Source organism: Strongylocentrotus purpuratus, unplaced genomic scaffold (assembly GCF_000002235.5).
Source record: "Strongylocentrotus purpuratus isolate Spur 01 unplaced genomic scaffold, Spur_5.0 spur5_scaffold_11, whole genome shotgun sequence".
NCBI classification, from domain to species: Eukaryota; Metazoa; Echinodermata; class Echinoidea; order Camarodonta; family Strongylocentrotidae; genus Strongylocentrotus; species Strongylocentrotus purpuratus.
In genome coordinates, this window is record NW_022145596.1 from 14,976,234 (window position 1) to 14,993,655 (window position 17,422).

The 17,422-nt window shown below is 37.3% G+C and overlaps 1 protein-coding gene across 2 annotated transcripts in view; it reads left to right on the forward strand.

Annotated features, from left to right (window-relative positions):
* The window catches only part of LOC579910 (inverted formin-2), a 43,711-nt gene extending 28,603 nt beyond the window's left edge, over window positions 1-15,108 (forward strand). For both annotated transcript variants that reach the window (XM_030980753.1, XM_030980754.1), the window contains 9 exons: window positions 956-1,123; window positions 1,842-1,927; window positions 3,161-3,261; window positions 3,744-3,814; window positions 4,814-4,992; window positions 5,787-5,907; window positions 8,005-8,169; window positions 8,917-9,099; window positions 9,917-15,108. In XM_030980753.1, the coding sequence (XP_030836613.1) occupies window positions 956-1,123; window positions 1,842-1,927; window positions 3,161-3,261; window positions 3,744-3,814; window positions 4,814-4,992; window positions 5,787-5,907; window positions 8,005-8,169; window positions 8,917-9,099; window positions 9,917-12,247 (3,405 nt within the window). In that variant the 3' untranslated portion in view covers window positions 12,248-15,108. The remainder of the gene's footprint in view (window positions 1-955; window positions 1,124-1,841; window positions 1,928-3,160; window positions 3,262-3,743; window positions 3,815-4,813; window positions 4,993-5,786; window positions 5,908-8,004; window positions 8,170-8,916; window positions 9,100-9,916) is intronic.
* Window positions 15,109-17,422: the final 2,314 nt, after the last annotated feature.

Here is a 17,422-nt window from a genome sequence, read left to right on the forward strand (position 1 = left end):
AATTATGGAGAGCCATTTGTGGCCTTAAACTAAAATATATTCAAGAGCAAAAATTCTTAGACTTTTCATTAATTCCACATCAAGAACATGAAATCTCCTTGATGATAACAGAATACGTTAAATGGAGGCCCTGTGTAGAGAAGAATCACTGCACATTAAGAACCCACTGCACTGTTCGTATAAGAGTAGGGGGAAACCCCGGTGTAGTGGTCCACCTGCACACACCCCAGTATAGTACGATAATACTCTGTAAAGAGGTATGTACTCAAAGTGGAAGAAGAAGATATGACTGATTTGAATCAACATTTTATGCCTTTTAAAATAACTTTTACAAAAATATTTCCAAAGATGCTAACAGCTTTCCATAATTGTTAATTCAACTTAGGATCTTTGTGAAACACCCTCCTAGACATAGAAAACCAGTAAGAGAGACCGATAAAGTCACAAAGTACTAAGAGACATCTTTACAAGTAAATATAAATGTAAGAAAGAAATTATGAATTTACAAGATGAATAGATATCAGTCACTTAAGGTTAAAATACCTGAAGATTGTTTTTGCTAATTTCTGCAGTAAATGAATAGTCCAGTAAAAATAGAGTTTGACCCACCACTAATTGCAAACAAATTTATTCCATTGCACTGCATTTCAATAAGCTCTCCTAAACAACATATTAAAAGTCTCAAGAAATCCTAACCCCCAATTTCCCCATAAAATGATATGTTGTTGGTATATAATCAAAACACTCTACTCTATGGTTTTACACTGATATCTTCAGGGGTCACTATAGATGATTAACATATTTCAAAGATTAATATTATACACAATGTTATCATTTAGTTCTTCTGCAGGGGATACTTTGAAAGCTGTACTGTTGAGTGTACCTACCCTTTATTTTACATGTACATAAAACATTTTATCAAATGAATAAATAATTTAATTTCATGTTGCTTTAGATAAATCTGTTAGATGGTAAGAGGAGCCTGAACGTGAACATCTTCTTGAAGCAGTTCCGAATGCCCAATGATGCCATCATGACGTTGATCAAGGAGGGTAACGTGGAGGGGTTTGGAGGAGTGGAGAGACTTAGAGGGTTGATGAAACTACTACCAGAGAAAGATGAGGTAAGAATGTCCAACACAGCAAAAGTAATGATTTTAGTTTGTGGGACATATTATTTATGTTTAATCTCCAAGGAAACCAACATAGATGACTTAGAGGGTTGATGAAACTCCTACCAGAAAAAGATGAGGTATGAATTGTCAACATAACAGAAGTAAAGGTTGAAGACAAGTAAATTCAGTTTTATTTTATGGGACATATTATTTGCTATTAATCTCCAAGGAAACCAACATAGATGGACATTAGCTATATATCCATTTTTTGTTTTGTTACTGCTTTGATGTTTGATGTAAACATTTATATATTTTGATATATTTTTCCCATTTGCTATGTTTTTCTTTATGCTTCTGAATGCTTTTTTTATATAATTGTATGTTTGGTGTTAACTCACATTTTTAGTCTTTGGACTTTTTGACGAAATTGGAATAAAAACCTAATTTGAATTGAATTGAATTGAAATTGAATTTCTCCAAGGTATTTTGATTTACTGATGTTTTGGCCAAAAGAGTATCATATTTTTCCTTTCTTAGTTTACGGCCTAGTATGTGAGTACCTACTCAAATGAGATTCAGAAACATCACAGACATATTTGACTGTTTTCGAACATTTATGAAAGACTGTACTAAACTACATTTGTTTGAGTTAGTATTGTTTAATTAGCTTTGTCTCTTACTGTTAGTGATTTTAATTCATGTTTGTAATTGCTGTTTCTATATGCAGCTGGAAATGCTCAAAGCATTCAAGGGTGACCAAACAAAGCTAGGAGCTGCAGAGAAGTTTTACCTTCAGTTGTCACAGTTACCAAAGTGAGTGCACACAAAAAATTGATATCAATGTGCCATTTCCTGAGCTGCGCATAATCAAATCTATATATTAATTTTCCGCAGGTTATACTATTTTTGTTTTGTGAATTGGATTGTGTAATTATTGAATTACCATGAAGATTTCACATAATGTGATGATATAAGTGATTCTTCTTCAATTCCTGTTTATTTTTAAAATCAGTTTTATTATATAGATTTATATAATTAGGTAGCATTCATGAAGCACTTCAGTTAAATTGTCTTCTGATGTGCTGAAATCTGGCAATCGCTCTTTACTCTTTATTTCTTCTTCATGATGTAGCTAGGAAAAATGTGTGACACGTAATGCTTCCAGAAAGCAAAGCCATAATTGCTGGTGCTTTTATTGATTCAACAGTTTGACTAGAGATATCTCTATGATTTTCAACAACGGTGAATTTTCCGTTATGAATACATCTCTACGCTCTACTACCTTTCTACCTTTCTCTTCAGCAACTTATTAAAGCCCCACTGTACTACTTATAGCTACTTGCGCCCTCTATATGGCAACAATGACTAATATGTGCCTGTTAATCCCCCATGATCCCCTTTTTCTTATATTAATTGAGAGCTGATTTGATGAGATAACCACCTGTCAGTGACCTTGCAGGGAGGTCTAATCCCCCCTGGCCAAACTAGTGCACATAGGCTTTAAAGGTACTACGTCCCATTTGCAGGCCCAAAAAATGAAAAGGTTAAATTCCAATGGTATTTGAAAGATAATACTAATTTAGAACTTGAAAATGTCTTTAAGTGGGAAAATAACGACTATAAGTTGTCAAATCGACTTAAGAGCTATAGAGCCAGTAAGTAATAGTCTGATTTTCAGACCATTGTACCGAGTGGTTGTACGTTTTATGCTGCGCAAAGATTCAATCAGTTTAATTTTGGCCATTACAAGAAGTGGGTTATTGATGTAGACAAATGCTCATGTACCCTTTACAGCTCATTTTATGTATATGTTATTACCAAAGAAGAAAAAAAAGCCAGTTAGTCACTCAATAGTGTCTGACAGTGAAGTCTAGCAAGTAAAAGAGTTTCCTTGCATAATTTGAATATTAGGACACTGCTAACGTTTAAATTTCATAGATGGGACATACGTGATATATTCATAATTCCTGCAAAATTCTACAGAATTTGATGTTGGCTGCAATAGGGACATAGTATCTTTAAACAACAAATATCTGTTTCTTTCAGTTATGAACTGCGTATTGAGGGTATGATGATGAAGGAAGAACATGCAGCAGCCATTGCTTACTTGTCACCTGCCATCAATATCACTGCTCAAGCTTCACAAGGTATGAAACAAGCTTAGTCACCATAGTATCCATTTCGGATATATTCATGAAATGTTATCTGTAACTTTGTGAAAGCTTTGCAAATTTTCTTTACTATTTATGAAAATATATTTGAATTAGAAGCCAGTAAAAATACTAATCGGAGTTACACCTGTAAGTAATATGTTGGAATATCTTTTTTGTAAAAAAGTTTGTATGAAACCAGACACCATTGTATTGATAATGAATATATTCATGGAATGTTATAAACAACTTTGTAAAAGCTTTGTGAATATTCTTTACTATTTATGAAAATATATTTGAATTAGAAGCCATTATACTAATCCGAGTTACACCTGTAAGTCATATGTTCCACTTACATGATAAATGTAATATTTTACAATATTTGTATTACTAATGTATCTAGTTTTTTCCCCAAAAAATAAAATACATACACATAATGAGAAAATTTGATATTTGATGAATATTTTCCCTCTTTTTAGATATTCTGGAAAGCAAGATGCTGGAAGAATTTTTGGCCCTCATCTTGGTCACAGGAAATTACATAAATGCTGTGAGTATATATTTTTAACTTTGCCATTGTGGTTAGTCATACCATTTCACAGTCACATTGATATGCATTTTTGTTATATGATGTCAAGTAGAGAGAGAGAGAGTTGGATTGGAACAGCAACAACAACAGCAAATATATAAATTGCATTTTAGGTTATGTGATATCAAAATGAACTCTTTTCAAGACACCAGGACTATCAAACATCCATTGGAAATGCCTTTTAAATCTCTTGATATCTTTCTTCCAGGACCAGTATGCAGGAAACACAATGGCCCTTATGATATCTTCCTTACTGAAGCTGCAGAACAACAGAGCCAACAAACCCACAATTACCCTTTTGCTCTTGCATCAGGCAGTTCTTTAAAGCTCTTGTCCTCTTGATATGTTTCCTACAGTGTGGGTATGGCATATGCAGGAACACCATGTCCTTCAAAATACCCTCCTTACTGAAGCTCCAGAACACAGGAGCCATCAAACCCATGATTACCCTTTTGCTCTTGCATCAGGCAGTTCTTTAAAGCTCTTGTCCTCTTGATATGTTTCCTACAGTGTGGGTATGGCATATGCAGGAACACCATGTCCTTCAAAATACCCTCCTTACTGAAGCTCCAGAACACAGGAGCCATCAAACCCATGATTACCCTTTTGCTCTTCCATCAGACAGTTCTTTAAATCTCTTGTCCTCTTGATATGTCTCCTGCAGGGTGGGTATGCAGGAAACACCGTGGCCTTCAAGATACCCTCCTTACTGAAGCTCCAGAACACAGGAGCCATCAAACCCATGATTACCCTTTTGCGCTTGCATCAGACAGTTCTTTAAATCTCTTGTCCTCTTGATATGTCTCCTGCAGGGTGGGTATGCAGGAAACACCGTGGCCTTCAAGATACCCTCCTTACTGAAGCTCCAGAACACAGGAGCCATCAAACCCATGATTACCCTTTTGCTCTTCCATCAGACAGTTCTTTAAATCTCTTGTCCTCTTGATATGTTTCCTACAGGGTGGGTACGCGGGAAATGCTATCGCCTTCAAGATATCTTCCTTACTGAAGCTGCAGGACACTAGAGCCAACAAGCCAAGGATGACTCTAATGCATTACCTGGTGGAGATGGTTGCGGAAAAGGACCCTGAACTCCTCACCTTCCCAGACGAGATGAAGAACCTGCCTCAGGCATGCAGGCAAGTTCACAGAATCTTACTTACTTGAACTCTGTATCTCCTGTTCCTTGCAGAGGATTGCGCAGTAACAGTGCTCTTTGCTTCTTATTTTTTACTTGACTCATTTTATTCCATCTGAGAATGGTTGCTGGCCACTAAATGTCACTGACTCACATATTATTACATCTGCTTAGAGACAGATAGCCAATCATTATATAATTTATTTAGAGTCATTGCCCTTCTGACTCGTAAAAGACATTTGTAATTTGTTTATTTATATAGATATATATTTGAAAATTATGGTGGTTATTTTACGTGACTGCTAAGAAAGCATAAATGCTTGTAAGTAAGCAACCAGAAGGCTGACGGCTTTAGGTCCTCTCCGAGGGACCTGGTAATGAGGATCGACTTGGTTTCGAACCTGGGTCACCGGATTACGAGACCACTGCTCTACCGTCTGAGCTATCACGCCTCCCTAAAAAGATATGGTACACATGAAAGTCCAAACATATCAGTTAGTGGGAATGACTGGACAGGTTCATCTATTGACATGAACTTAGGTAGGAAGTATTCAGATAAGTTATCCCTAATGTTTTAGTTCTCAATTACTCTTATCTGTTTGTGGTGTTTTTACTTTCAGCTTCCTGTAGAATAGTTTTCCAATGTGTTCAATCCTGTGTCATCTCAGGCTTGAGGGTTTAAAGGCAGTAAGTCACTATAAGAGCTGTATCCAGTATGCTATTTTGTCTGTTGGATGTTCCTCTTGAAAAGTTTTACAATTTGCACTAACCCATTTTATCCTTTCGCATATCTAGATTATCAGTGGACCACTTGATATCGGAAGTGAATCAACTTCGGAAGAGCCTTTCCAAGGTCCAAAAACAAGTAGACTCAGCATCGGATGACATCAAGGAACAGCTCATGCAATTTCTAAAGGTAGACAGTTGTTCTCTACGAACCATATGGGTTTTTTAAGTTGCATGTTTGCAATGAGTAGCATACATTTGTCTTCACTGATCATGATTGACAGTGAGAACATACTACTTGATGGCATTTCTTTAATGCTGGTTATTGTCTATATGCAAATCTTGATGTGAAATGACTTTTATCTCAAAATTCAAATTCATGTTTATTGTATTATAACAGTTCGACACTTTATATAATCGGGCATATATACAGTCAGACCGCAGCCGGTGCGAAAACCCTCTATTTTATTCAGCACGTATGCAAGAATTTACGTGTCTTGCATACGTAATGAGTAGTGCAGACGGTCTTCCCGATCGGCAGTTTTTGCCTTTATAATTGTTCATTTCTCATGAAATGGGTCTTATTTCAAAGATAAGAAGTTGCACTCTCTATATACTTATATGACGATCATGTTTAATATATTTTGGAAACAGATATTTCGCCTTGAAAATGGGGTTTTTCGACGATAAATCTATCTAAAGAGTAGGGCTGATTTTCACATAGAAATCATTCTTGCGTCAAGAAGATGTTATAATCAGCATAAAGCATAAATATTTTTCTTTACAATGATATCAAAATTATTATATTTTACGCTGTACCAAAGTCAGGAACCAAGAAAAATCACGCGAATGTTCATGAATAATTAAAAAAAGTAGTCAACTTTGCCGATGTGATAATAGAGCGTTCTGATTGGCCAAATACGTCAACTACGTCACATATGTTCCGCTTTGGTTTATTAACATTCTAAATACCAATTTTGAGTAAGCATTCCTTGTGGCGTGCGCCTGTAATGCACGTGCGCGCAAGCAGTCATGACAACAATCTGAGGACCCTGGATCAATTACGTCACCTGCCTTTCTAAAAATATTTTTCTACATTATTTCTTTTTTAATCATTTTTCTTAATTTTTTTCGGCCAGTCGGTGGCGCGGCGGAGCTCCCTGGAGTTTAATAATCAGTTATGCATTGCCATTGCTCAAACGGCGAGCGTGCACGAGTATGAAATCACACAATTTCGTGCCATCATATAGAAAGAACAAATTGGTAATTTCCGGGTTTTTAGGGTCTTAATTACTATGATTATAAAGAGAACAAGATTTTGCGTCAATTAGGTTTTGACATTATTTTGATCAGTGACTTTTCATCTTTCCAACGAATCTCAAAGTAAACAAATTAATTATGTACCAAAGTCAGGAACCAAAAGCGAAATTTCGGGTACAAAATAGCTGTTGAAATGTTACAAAAATAACGACAATAAAAGTGGTGAAAAAGGATCGTTTCAAAATTGTGAAATATGGCAAGTTTCATATCAAACTGAAGCTGAGAATCTCGAGAGTAATTACCGTTGCGTGCTGCCATGTTGACAGAAGTTATCGACCACAAAAGCAGCTGCATGTACACCCTTACAAATCTCACGGAAAATCTCGTGAATTTCAGCACACGTGAATGTACGAGATAACCAAAGAGACGCTGAATAAAAATCAGCGTATAGCCTCATTATCGCGCACGCTGCGGTCTGACTGTATAGCCCCATTAGATTACCCAACATGTGCTCCTGGATATACTTGGGCATGATACAGGACGAGGGCCGGAGTTATGATTGGGTTTATGGCAGGTTTAAGATCAATGTTAGGATAGGTCCATAGTTGCAGTAAGGAATGGGTTCATGTTTGAAAGTAGCCACAGAGAAATTGTCAGAAAAGCATGCCTTGTCGGAGCTGCTATTCAAAATCTGTGAATGTATTCTTGAACTTCTTTAAATCTCCTGAAACTTTTTGTCCCTTTCCTTTTATATTTTGCATTCTTTCATTTAAAAATTTGATTTTGTTGATTCCTTCTGGGCTGCTCGGGAAGAAGTAGGAGAACTTGAGGCAGGTCTGGTCAAGATTGAAACTCTCTCAAAAGAGCTAGCTATTTATTTCTGTGAAAGCTTGTAGCCACTGAGAAATGTTACAACAGCATTTGCCAAGGTTATTCTTGAATTTCTGTAAATCTCCCGAAACTACCCTTTCCTTGTATATTTTGCATCTTTTCATTCACAATTGAAATGTGGTTGATTACTATTCAGGCTGCTAAAAAAGAAGTAGGAGAACTTGAAGCAGGTCTGGCCAAGATTGAGACTCTCTCAAAAGAGCTAGCTGCTTACTTCTGCGAAGATGGGGCCACCTTCAAACTTCAAGAATTCCTCCAGATCTTTGACACCTTTATCAAGCGCATCAAGCAGTGCCAGGATGTAAGTACATGTATATTGGTTTAGATGTTACAGAAAAGGGCAGGGTCATAAAGGCATTCAACTTGGGATAATTACAGTTACCCGGTAATACATGTACTTAGGTCCAAATTAATGGGATGTTTAATATGTCATGAATGGAAATAAATTTGTCTTCATTGCAGAGCTAATGGATTTTGTTTGTTAGTGTTACATGTTTTTTTTAAGGTTGAATTTTCATATACACATCACAATTATCATGTTTGAAAATATAACACATATTCATGTATTAGAATACACTTGTAACATTGTTTGCTGCTTTTTATCAGTCATGTCCACCAACCATATAATCGCACTCTTGTATTACCCTAGCTTTGGATACGCTAATTATCTTTAGACTTATTACCAGGGGGGTGTTTCACAAAGATCCTAAAGTTAAACTTTTCTCTGAGTTGGACGGAAAGCCATTAGCATATTTGAAAATATTTTGTAAAAGTTATTTTAAAAGGCATAAAATGTGGATTCAAATCATTCATATTTTCTATTATCAAGGAGATTTCATGTTCTTGATGTGGAATTTATAAAAAGTCTAAAATAATTGATTTTTCGCTTTTGAAAATATTTTATTTCAAGGCTACAAATGGCTCTCCATAATTTTTAAGTCCAACTTAGAGTTAAGTTCGAATTAGGATCTGTGTGAAACAGCCCCCAGGTCTTATGTACTCTACGTAGGATTGAGCAAATTTAACACCCAGTTTTGTTTTTATGCAGGACAATGAAAAGCGAAAGATATCTGAGAAGAAAGCCGAGCAGCGGAAGAAGCAACGAGAGGAGATGGAGAAGAAGAAGGCGGCGAGGGTGGCTGCAGGAGGGGTAGCTAGCGTTGGCCTCAGGGCACCGGAGGAAGAAGAGGATGGATGTCTCATAGACAATCTCCTCAAGGATATCAGAAAGGTGAGAGTTAGTGCACAATATTAGACAAAAATGGAGATTATTAAAGAGAATTTTCAATTGAGAGAGGGTGAAACAGTCAAAATAAAGGAATATGAAATATGTTAAAGAAATTTTTAAGGAAGTTTTAATGCCCCACTGCACTGGTTTGGCCAGGAGGGATTAGAGCTCCCTGCAAGGTCACTGGCAGGTGGTTATCTCATCAAATCAGCTCTCAATTAACATAAGAAAAGGGGGATCATGGGGGACCAATGGTCACTGATTAGGCGTTGTTTGCTATATAGAGGGCGCAAGTAGCTATAAGTAGTGCAGTACAAAGTTAGTTGGAGAGGCACACACAAATCGGGAAGAAACTAATAAGACCTGGATGAGGTATGTACTGCAAGAATTTATTGGAATTGATTTATAGATAAATAACATTTTCTGATACATTTACTAAGATATCAGAAATTCGCCTCCAGATCAGCAAGTCTGAATTAGTGAACACAATATTTAAAGGCCCACTGTACTACTCGTAGCTACTTGCTCCCTCTATATAGAAAACAATGCCTAATTGGTGACCATTAGTCCCCCATGATCCTCTTTTTCTTATGTTAATTGAGAGCTGAGTTGATGAGATAGCCACCTGTCAGCGACCTTCCTGGGTGGTCTAATCCCTCCTAGCCAAACTAGTACAAATAGGCTTTAAAGAGAGGCAAAAATAATATTCTCTCTGGAAAGCTAAAATGATTGAGCAATAGAAATTTTCACTAAAAAATGTGAGAGTTACTAGAGAAAAAGTTAAAATAATATTTCTATCCTCTTGGTTATTTTTCTTCAGGGCTTTGTTCTGAAGAAAAACAAGATGTCTGCAGATGAACCCAGCCCTGGCCAGAGCCCCATTAAGGCAAAGAGGAGATCTATACGCCTAAGGTCGACCTCTTCCAGTATATCAGCTCTCTCTAGGAGAAGCAGTCGGAGCAAACTAGAGGATGACACCAGTATAAGTGACAGCATTAGGATGCCTAGTGTAGCATCCATCAGAGAGGAAGGAGGCGACAAGGGTAAAGGGGGGCAAGATGTTGTGGATAGGGGTAATTCATCTGAAGGTCAAAAGAGTAGGTTGGATGCTGGTGAAGGGGCCGTTAAAGCCGGAAAGACCATAGCGGAGAATAAGACCGATGGTAATGTGGGAGTAGAGGCAGGAGAAGATACTAAGATACAGGGTAACGACAAAACGATAAAGAAGGCTGAGACACTTTCAAATGGTACAAGAAGTAGCGGAAGTAAAGCGAAAGAAGATTCATCCGGTGTATGCTCCCCTGATATGCATGGTGTTACCGGCAGTTACATGAGCGAAGGAGGGGCAGGGGACGTGGATCGACCCCCTCTGGTAGAAGCCATGGTGATTGATGAGAAACAGAATACCAGACCTGTTAGTATGAGTGCAGGTTCGGTGATGGCATCCATGAGCAGCGGGAAAGATGTAAGTGACGGGATGGCATCAACCGCAAGCGATGTCACGTCGTTATCGATGGACGAAAGCTGCGCATCGACTCCTGCTGTATCACGGCGGGAGGATGAAGCAGGGGATGGGACGACTGATGCGAAATCAGATGATGTGTTGGGAGAGATCGATGCACTGTGTTTGCAAGTTGATGAGGATATCAGACAGATGAAGAGGAGATCCTTTATTGATGAGTCAAGTGTTGGAAGTGGAAATAATGGCCCTGTGGTCTTTGGGAATGGCAGTGATGCGCATTGTGTAAAAGTGAATGACACTCACGAGGGTGAAGCCCTGAATGGGCATCACTTAGAAGAGAGTGGTGGTTCCGTGTCACCACCTGTGCAGAGAATCAAGGTTCCTGTTGCACATCGGGACATGAAAACCTCTCCTGCAGAAAAGAAAGGCCCCATTGGGTCATGGGTCTCGGACATTAGAAATTCCTTGCGAGGTAAGAAGGCCTCGACCTCCTCTCTCCAAACTGAGGAGATATTAGAAGAGCAGAGGATGGGTGAGAACATTGGTAGTGATGGAGAAGTCAACTCTGTGAACTCTTCTCCGTCCAAGGAATCTTGGAGCAAGAACAGCAAGTGCAGGGAAGGCGATGACGAGTTAGACCTGATGATCGAAGAGATGGAGGAGTTCATCGATATCAGTTATGATACAGACCTCAACTCAAACAACAGTAACAACACGCCGCGATGTAGCTTTGACATCGATGTCACTGAGGATGTGGCCCTAGAGGTAGACAACAAAGCCAGCATCCTGGAGGAAGAGGATGATGTGTTTGCTCCTGAAGACGGCCAAAACCAAACAGTTGAAAATGATCATACAAACCAAGTGCCTTTACCGAGTGATTTAGATCATGAAAAATCAACAGCGTATTGCCTCACAGGGAACAAAGTTGATGAAGTCAAACCAAATGAACCTCTTCCTCAGGTGGATGACAAGGGTCCAAGTTTGGATGTTCAGCTCCAACCCCAAAATCAGGAAATCGATAAGAGACCAAAACTCACATCCGCAACTCACTCTACCCAACAAGAGCTTACTGAACAAAAGTCAACGGCAGCGTTACCTAAGCAACCTGAGCAGAAACATCCAGAAAAGACACCAGCGCAGCAGTCAGCATCCAGTCATGAAATAAGAATTGATGTATCATCCTCCTCACCCACTCCACCTCGAGTCAACCTCTATGCAAATGAACAGGATCAGCATTTATCGGAAGCTTCCCCTGAAAGGGGAGACTCAAATTCAGCTACTCCAAAGACCGGAAAGCGCTCTCGTGGAGCCAGGCTCTACGCCTCCGTCTTCAAGCGCAATCAATCCAAACGCAGGAAGGACCCCCAAGCAGGAAGCAGCGGGTCATCCCTAATGGGTTCCCGTTCTTCCAACTTGGGCTTGGGTTTGTCCCCTCCTGACCTCATCACGACATCTGAAGCCAGTATGGACAGCTCTATGAAGAAGAAGAAGGGTGGGTTCTTTGGTTCGTTCCTTTCAAGGGGAAAGAAAAGCAAGAAGTACAGCCCTGAGAACAGAGCTACAGATTCCAGCGGAACCTTTGAACATGACGAAGACGACGCGATCACGAAGGAGAAAAAAATTGGAAGGTTTGCCAAATTTAGACCATCGAGCAAGAACACAACCAAGGCTAAAACAAAATCTTTGTAGCAAGAAAGAGTTTTATGCTGTTTTTTGTTTCACTTTAAAGTCAAAAGTGCCACAATGCTTTATTATTTGTAGAAAGATCCTTCTTTTTTTATACATCAAATATAACTTATAGCTAATTAATTATAAACTTTCAAAATTGTAAATCAAATGTGATTTAACCCATGCTTATTACATGAGCCTAGAGCATATCGCTAGCATTGGTGAGGATTTGTTATTGTTTGAGACTTGGTGAGAATGAGTTTGAAAGAAATTTCATGCTAAAAATAGTTCAGGAGGTTTTTTTTAAATTAAAAACTACACTTACTTCCTTCTTATTGGTACAATATGGTAAACCTTAAGATCATTACAGTAATTGTTAATTGTATTAATGTTTCTAAGAGAGTCGGTGAGGTTATTCCCTAACACTGGGGCAGTATGGGCAAATCAACTTTCACCATATGTTCTTGTCAGACATGCTTTGCTTAACAGCTAATAGAAGCTTTTAGTTGTGAAATAATTAAGGTAGAGGAAAATCTAAATGGAAAAATAAGTTTTAAAAATACATATGTACGGCCAATTCAACAAAGGCTGATAATGTTGCTATCTGATTTGCATGCATGTAGCTTTAATATGCTGTAAAATTTTGGGTTTTGTTCGAGGAATACTGAACTACTGTATTTTCACAATGTACATTTTTAGAATGTATTTAATTGTTCAAAGGAAGTTATGAGATTTTTTCAAAATACGCCTCCAGACCATTTCATTAATGATTAAATGAAAAATTTGGATTTTTTACTGGATATTTTACTTCAGATGTATTCTCTTGTTTTTTTTTTACTTATGAAAGTTAGGATGAATTGAAAGAAACAATTAGAAGCAAAAATGATAGCTTTCCATTAATTTTTTTCTATCATTTGTCAAATGTCATTCATAACTTTGCACAAACAAGTAACAGGATTTATTGATATTAATATCAAAAAAATTTATATTTTTGTATCAACAGATTTGTATGTAATTTTATTGAAGTGTCATCATGGATAAATTGATGTATTTTGAAAAGGAATTTATTTAAGGATGGGGTTTTAAAAAGGAAGGGATATGTGAAAGATATAACAATTTAAAAGTCATGGAATGTCAATGTATATTATTTGCTATTGGAATTCTTGATGACAATAATTCTTCTTTGAATTATAATTGGCATATTTAACTTGCATATATTTTCAAATACTTAAAGCAAATTATCTGCATTTGTCCATTTATTGTTGATTTGAAATGAAACAACTTTAATTGCAAAATAATTACAATATTAAGTTTTTATGTTGTATCATGTATTAATGTTTAAGGAAGTGGTATGTATATGATTTGCTTATCAAGTCTTTTCATGAATTGTGTACATATTTCTTTTATGCTTTCTTTTTCATTCTTTTGTCATTTTGATTTAAATATTTTGTTGGAAATTTGGTAGGCCCACTCACAAAATTTCAAATGTAGATTTTGTTAATACTTTTGAAGGGTGGTGATGTACATGTATATTATGTGTGTCTGAAGTATGCATTCATTTTACGTAGCAGTATATAAGTTGGTTTGAATTTGTGAATTTGCTTCCTTTTCTCTTCATTAATATAAGTACAATTAAAAATGGTCTGTTCAAGGGTTATTGACTTTTAAAGTATACTGAATTAATTATTTAACAAATGAAATATCAATAGGTATGTAGTTTCATGGACAGATGGAGAGATATATTAAATCTACCAGGTATCCAATATTTATTAAAAGAATAATGTCACCTTCTGAGTGCCAATAGGGTGTTAACTCATATATTCTACAAAGAGTTAGCACCCTTCTGCCTCAATAGAAACTATTTTTATATTAATATTCTATGTTGCCACACACATGCACTTATACATCTGCAAGAATCTTCAGCAGTGAAGGAGGCAGATTATCTTGAAGAGAAAAAAGGTAATATGCCAGTACATAAATTACTCCAATTTTAATGCATTCATGAATCTCATGAAACAAATATGGAAAATGTTTCATATAATTCCTCTTAAATTTGATTCATTTTGCCATGGTCTACTTGCCGTAATGAAAACCAGACCATCTGTAGTATATACTCTGCTAAGAACTGCATAGAGAGAAGTCAATGTATTCACATTAATTCATTACTTCATACAATATGATTTGTTTGATGCAACAAAGCTTTGATTATGAAATCATCTTTTACATTATACACACATGCGATATTATTATCAATGAGGTCATTTATGTTATGATGCACCCTTGATATTTCAATAATCTTTTATGTCACTAATTAATGGTTTTAGTTCTTATGTTTCTCATTAACAGTCTAAAGACTTTAAAGCAAGATCCTTATTTGAAATAAATCATATCATTTATCTTTGAAATGATTTTATTGAGATTTTCACCATTTTTTCATGCTCTCCGTGATAATCTGTTATGAACTCATCCAAGTTATAATTGATAATAGCAGTGAAACATGTTTATGCTCTATTGTTTGATATTAATCTCTGTTTGCTCATACTCTTTTAATCATCCATTTTCACCATTCAAAGCAATAAGACAAATATTTAATACCCGCTTGCTATAATTCATCGATTTTATTATCTCTTTTAATTATGTATATATTTATTTCTCATTATCCTCTCAATGACTTTCCATTATTTTCCATCATTTTGCGCTTCTCATTTCTGTTCGTATGGTTGTGAATATTTTACGTTGAATAATGGTATATGACGGACACAGTACTGGTGCTTTGAAATGGCTAACTATGACTGTAACGAGGTATTTTAGGCATATGATTAATGATAACAGGGAAAAGCAAAATAAAAACAAAGCAATAATAAAAACAAATATACAATATATTGGCAGACGTATTAGAGTGTTGTTCTTGGCGTGTATAAGATTCAGTAGAAAAGACAGAGGGTTACATTTTTCGGAAAAAACACCATCCTCTGTTTCTGTACAATCACTATTGAGCAACAAAGATACTTAAAGAGAGCAAGGAGGCGAGAACAATGAGTGGACTGAAACAGGACGAGAAAGTGAGAGAATTGGACGGAAAAGGTACAAAATAGAGAAAGCGAAATGGAAATGAGAGAGAGACGGAAAGAGTTAGAGGTAGATATTAATAATTTCAATTCTGTTTTCATTTTCTTTTCTTCTTTAATCAATTCAATTTTCAAGACTTGAATTTGTTTAGAATGCCATACTTGCAAATTTTATACTCGTGTTTTCCTGACTTAAGATTATGTAGATATGTTTTACAATCTCGTGTAAACAAACTCTTTAAGTCACATTTATACCACTAATTCGTTTTATTTTGTATTCAGTTCACAGAAATAAAAAAAACGTACATGTTCTGGTGCATAATTCAAAACAATTTATAATTGTATACTGTAAAAACGTTGACAAATGTTGTCAGACAATTGATTATAAATGGTTATGGCCGATAACATTTCGATAATGTAATTAAATTTTTACAAAAGGGAAAGAAATAAGAAAAAGAAAGATACTAACATCAATGTTTTTGCCGGAAATGATTTTTATTTAAGCATATCAAAATAAGACGATTCGAATTCTGAATAAATGCGGTGCGTAATACAGATCGTTTAACCGCGCAATGAAGGTGATACATGTAGTAAAACAAAACATAAACAAAGGAAATGATACAACATAATCAAAATAGTCTTTAAACACAAGCAATTTGATTTTACAAGCAACTATCGTGACATAAGTTAAAGATCGCAGTTTAAAGCCCAGTGGTGTAGCTACAGCTAAAGCGGTTGGGGGGGGGGGGGGCACCTTTCTAGCTATGTAGATGAAAGGCAAGAGAGAACGAGACCCTTGGGCGGTGGTGCTGGTGCTGGTTAGGGTGGGGCTTTGACATTGGCTTTCACCTCTCCTTCTCATTCACTTCCTCCCCCACCCTCCTTCGATTTTGATTGGGATGGGCGGGAAGAGGGAGGCGGGGGTATTATGACCCCTATATACGCCACTAAAAGCGAAACGATCGTCCCTTCCACCCTGATGACGAAGAAAGTTACAAATAGAGGTGATTTAAAAGAATCATCTTGAATTGTTCATTTCACTCTTCTTTTCCTCTTCTGTGTCTTCTTAATCTTGGCATAAACCAAAGTCCTAGATGCGTTCCTTTGAAAAGTCCCCGGCGCATTCCGTTTTGATCTAAGCCTTGGCAGTTTGGAAACCCTTCTTACTTTCAATCTCGAGCTCCTTCGCTTCACGATTTTCAGCGACGTCGGGGACTGATCGCTTTGACTATCATCGTCTGATTGGTCTTCGTCCGCGTGATCAGTATGTCCAGCATCTTGTGGGCTTGGTGGTCCATCTGTTTGGTCCTGCAACAACTTGGTGATATTGGTCTCCAGGCTTTGTCTTGATGCTCTCTTAAAACTCGATTTATTTGGGGCATCGCCTTCGCTGTCATTCCTGAGTGCATCCCGATTAAGGTGTGTTTTCTCCTTCGCTACCACTGACTCACGTGATGCTTGTGGAGAGCGTCCATCTCTTGGAGCCTTTCGGTCGCACTTGTGGCGATGTCTTTGAACCCTTCGTCTTCGTTTCCTCCCTCTGCTCTTTCGGCTTGTTGTAATTCGTGAGGAGGATGTAGATGATGACGAAACGGAAGTCAATGATGTGTCGCTTGACGATTGTGCGACGGCGGGCCTCGCTTCAGAGGCGTTTTCTTTTGGATCATCTGGCACCACGTCTTGCCTTCTTTTCTTCCTGATTCTTCCATGATATTTTCGCGAAGGAACTTGCGACTTTTTCTCTTCACTGGAGACAGCCTTGTCTATACCTCTATCTGAAACGTCACCCTCTGCATACTCTCTGAACGTTGTTGAACCATCTGCGGACACTAGTGAGCTACTCGACTCGTCTGTCATTGAAGTTTGTGAAGCTTCTTCACATGGTTCCGTTTTGATTGTAGGACTAAGATCTGGCGTTCTGTCGTCGAACCTTCTTGCATGTGGGTCAGTCTCATCTGCAGTCACATACTCTCCCGATGAGCTTGATGTTGTCTTAGCTTGCTCTTTGGTGTCTGCCTTACCGTCATCTTTCTGGTCCTCTGTTAAGTCATCAGATTTGGTGTCTTCTTCCTGTAGTTCATCGACAGGGGTGGTTCTCGGATTCTTTGTGGGATGGGACTGTCTAATT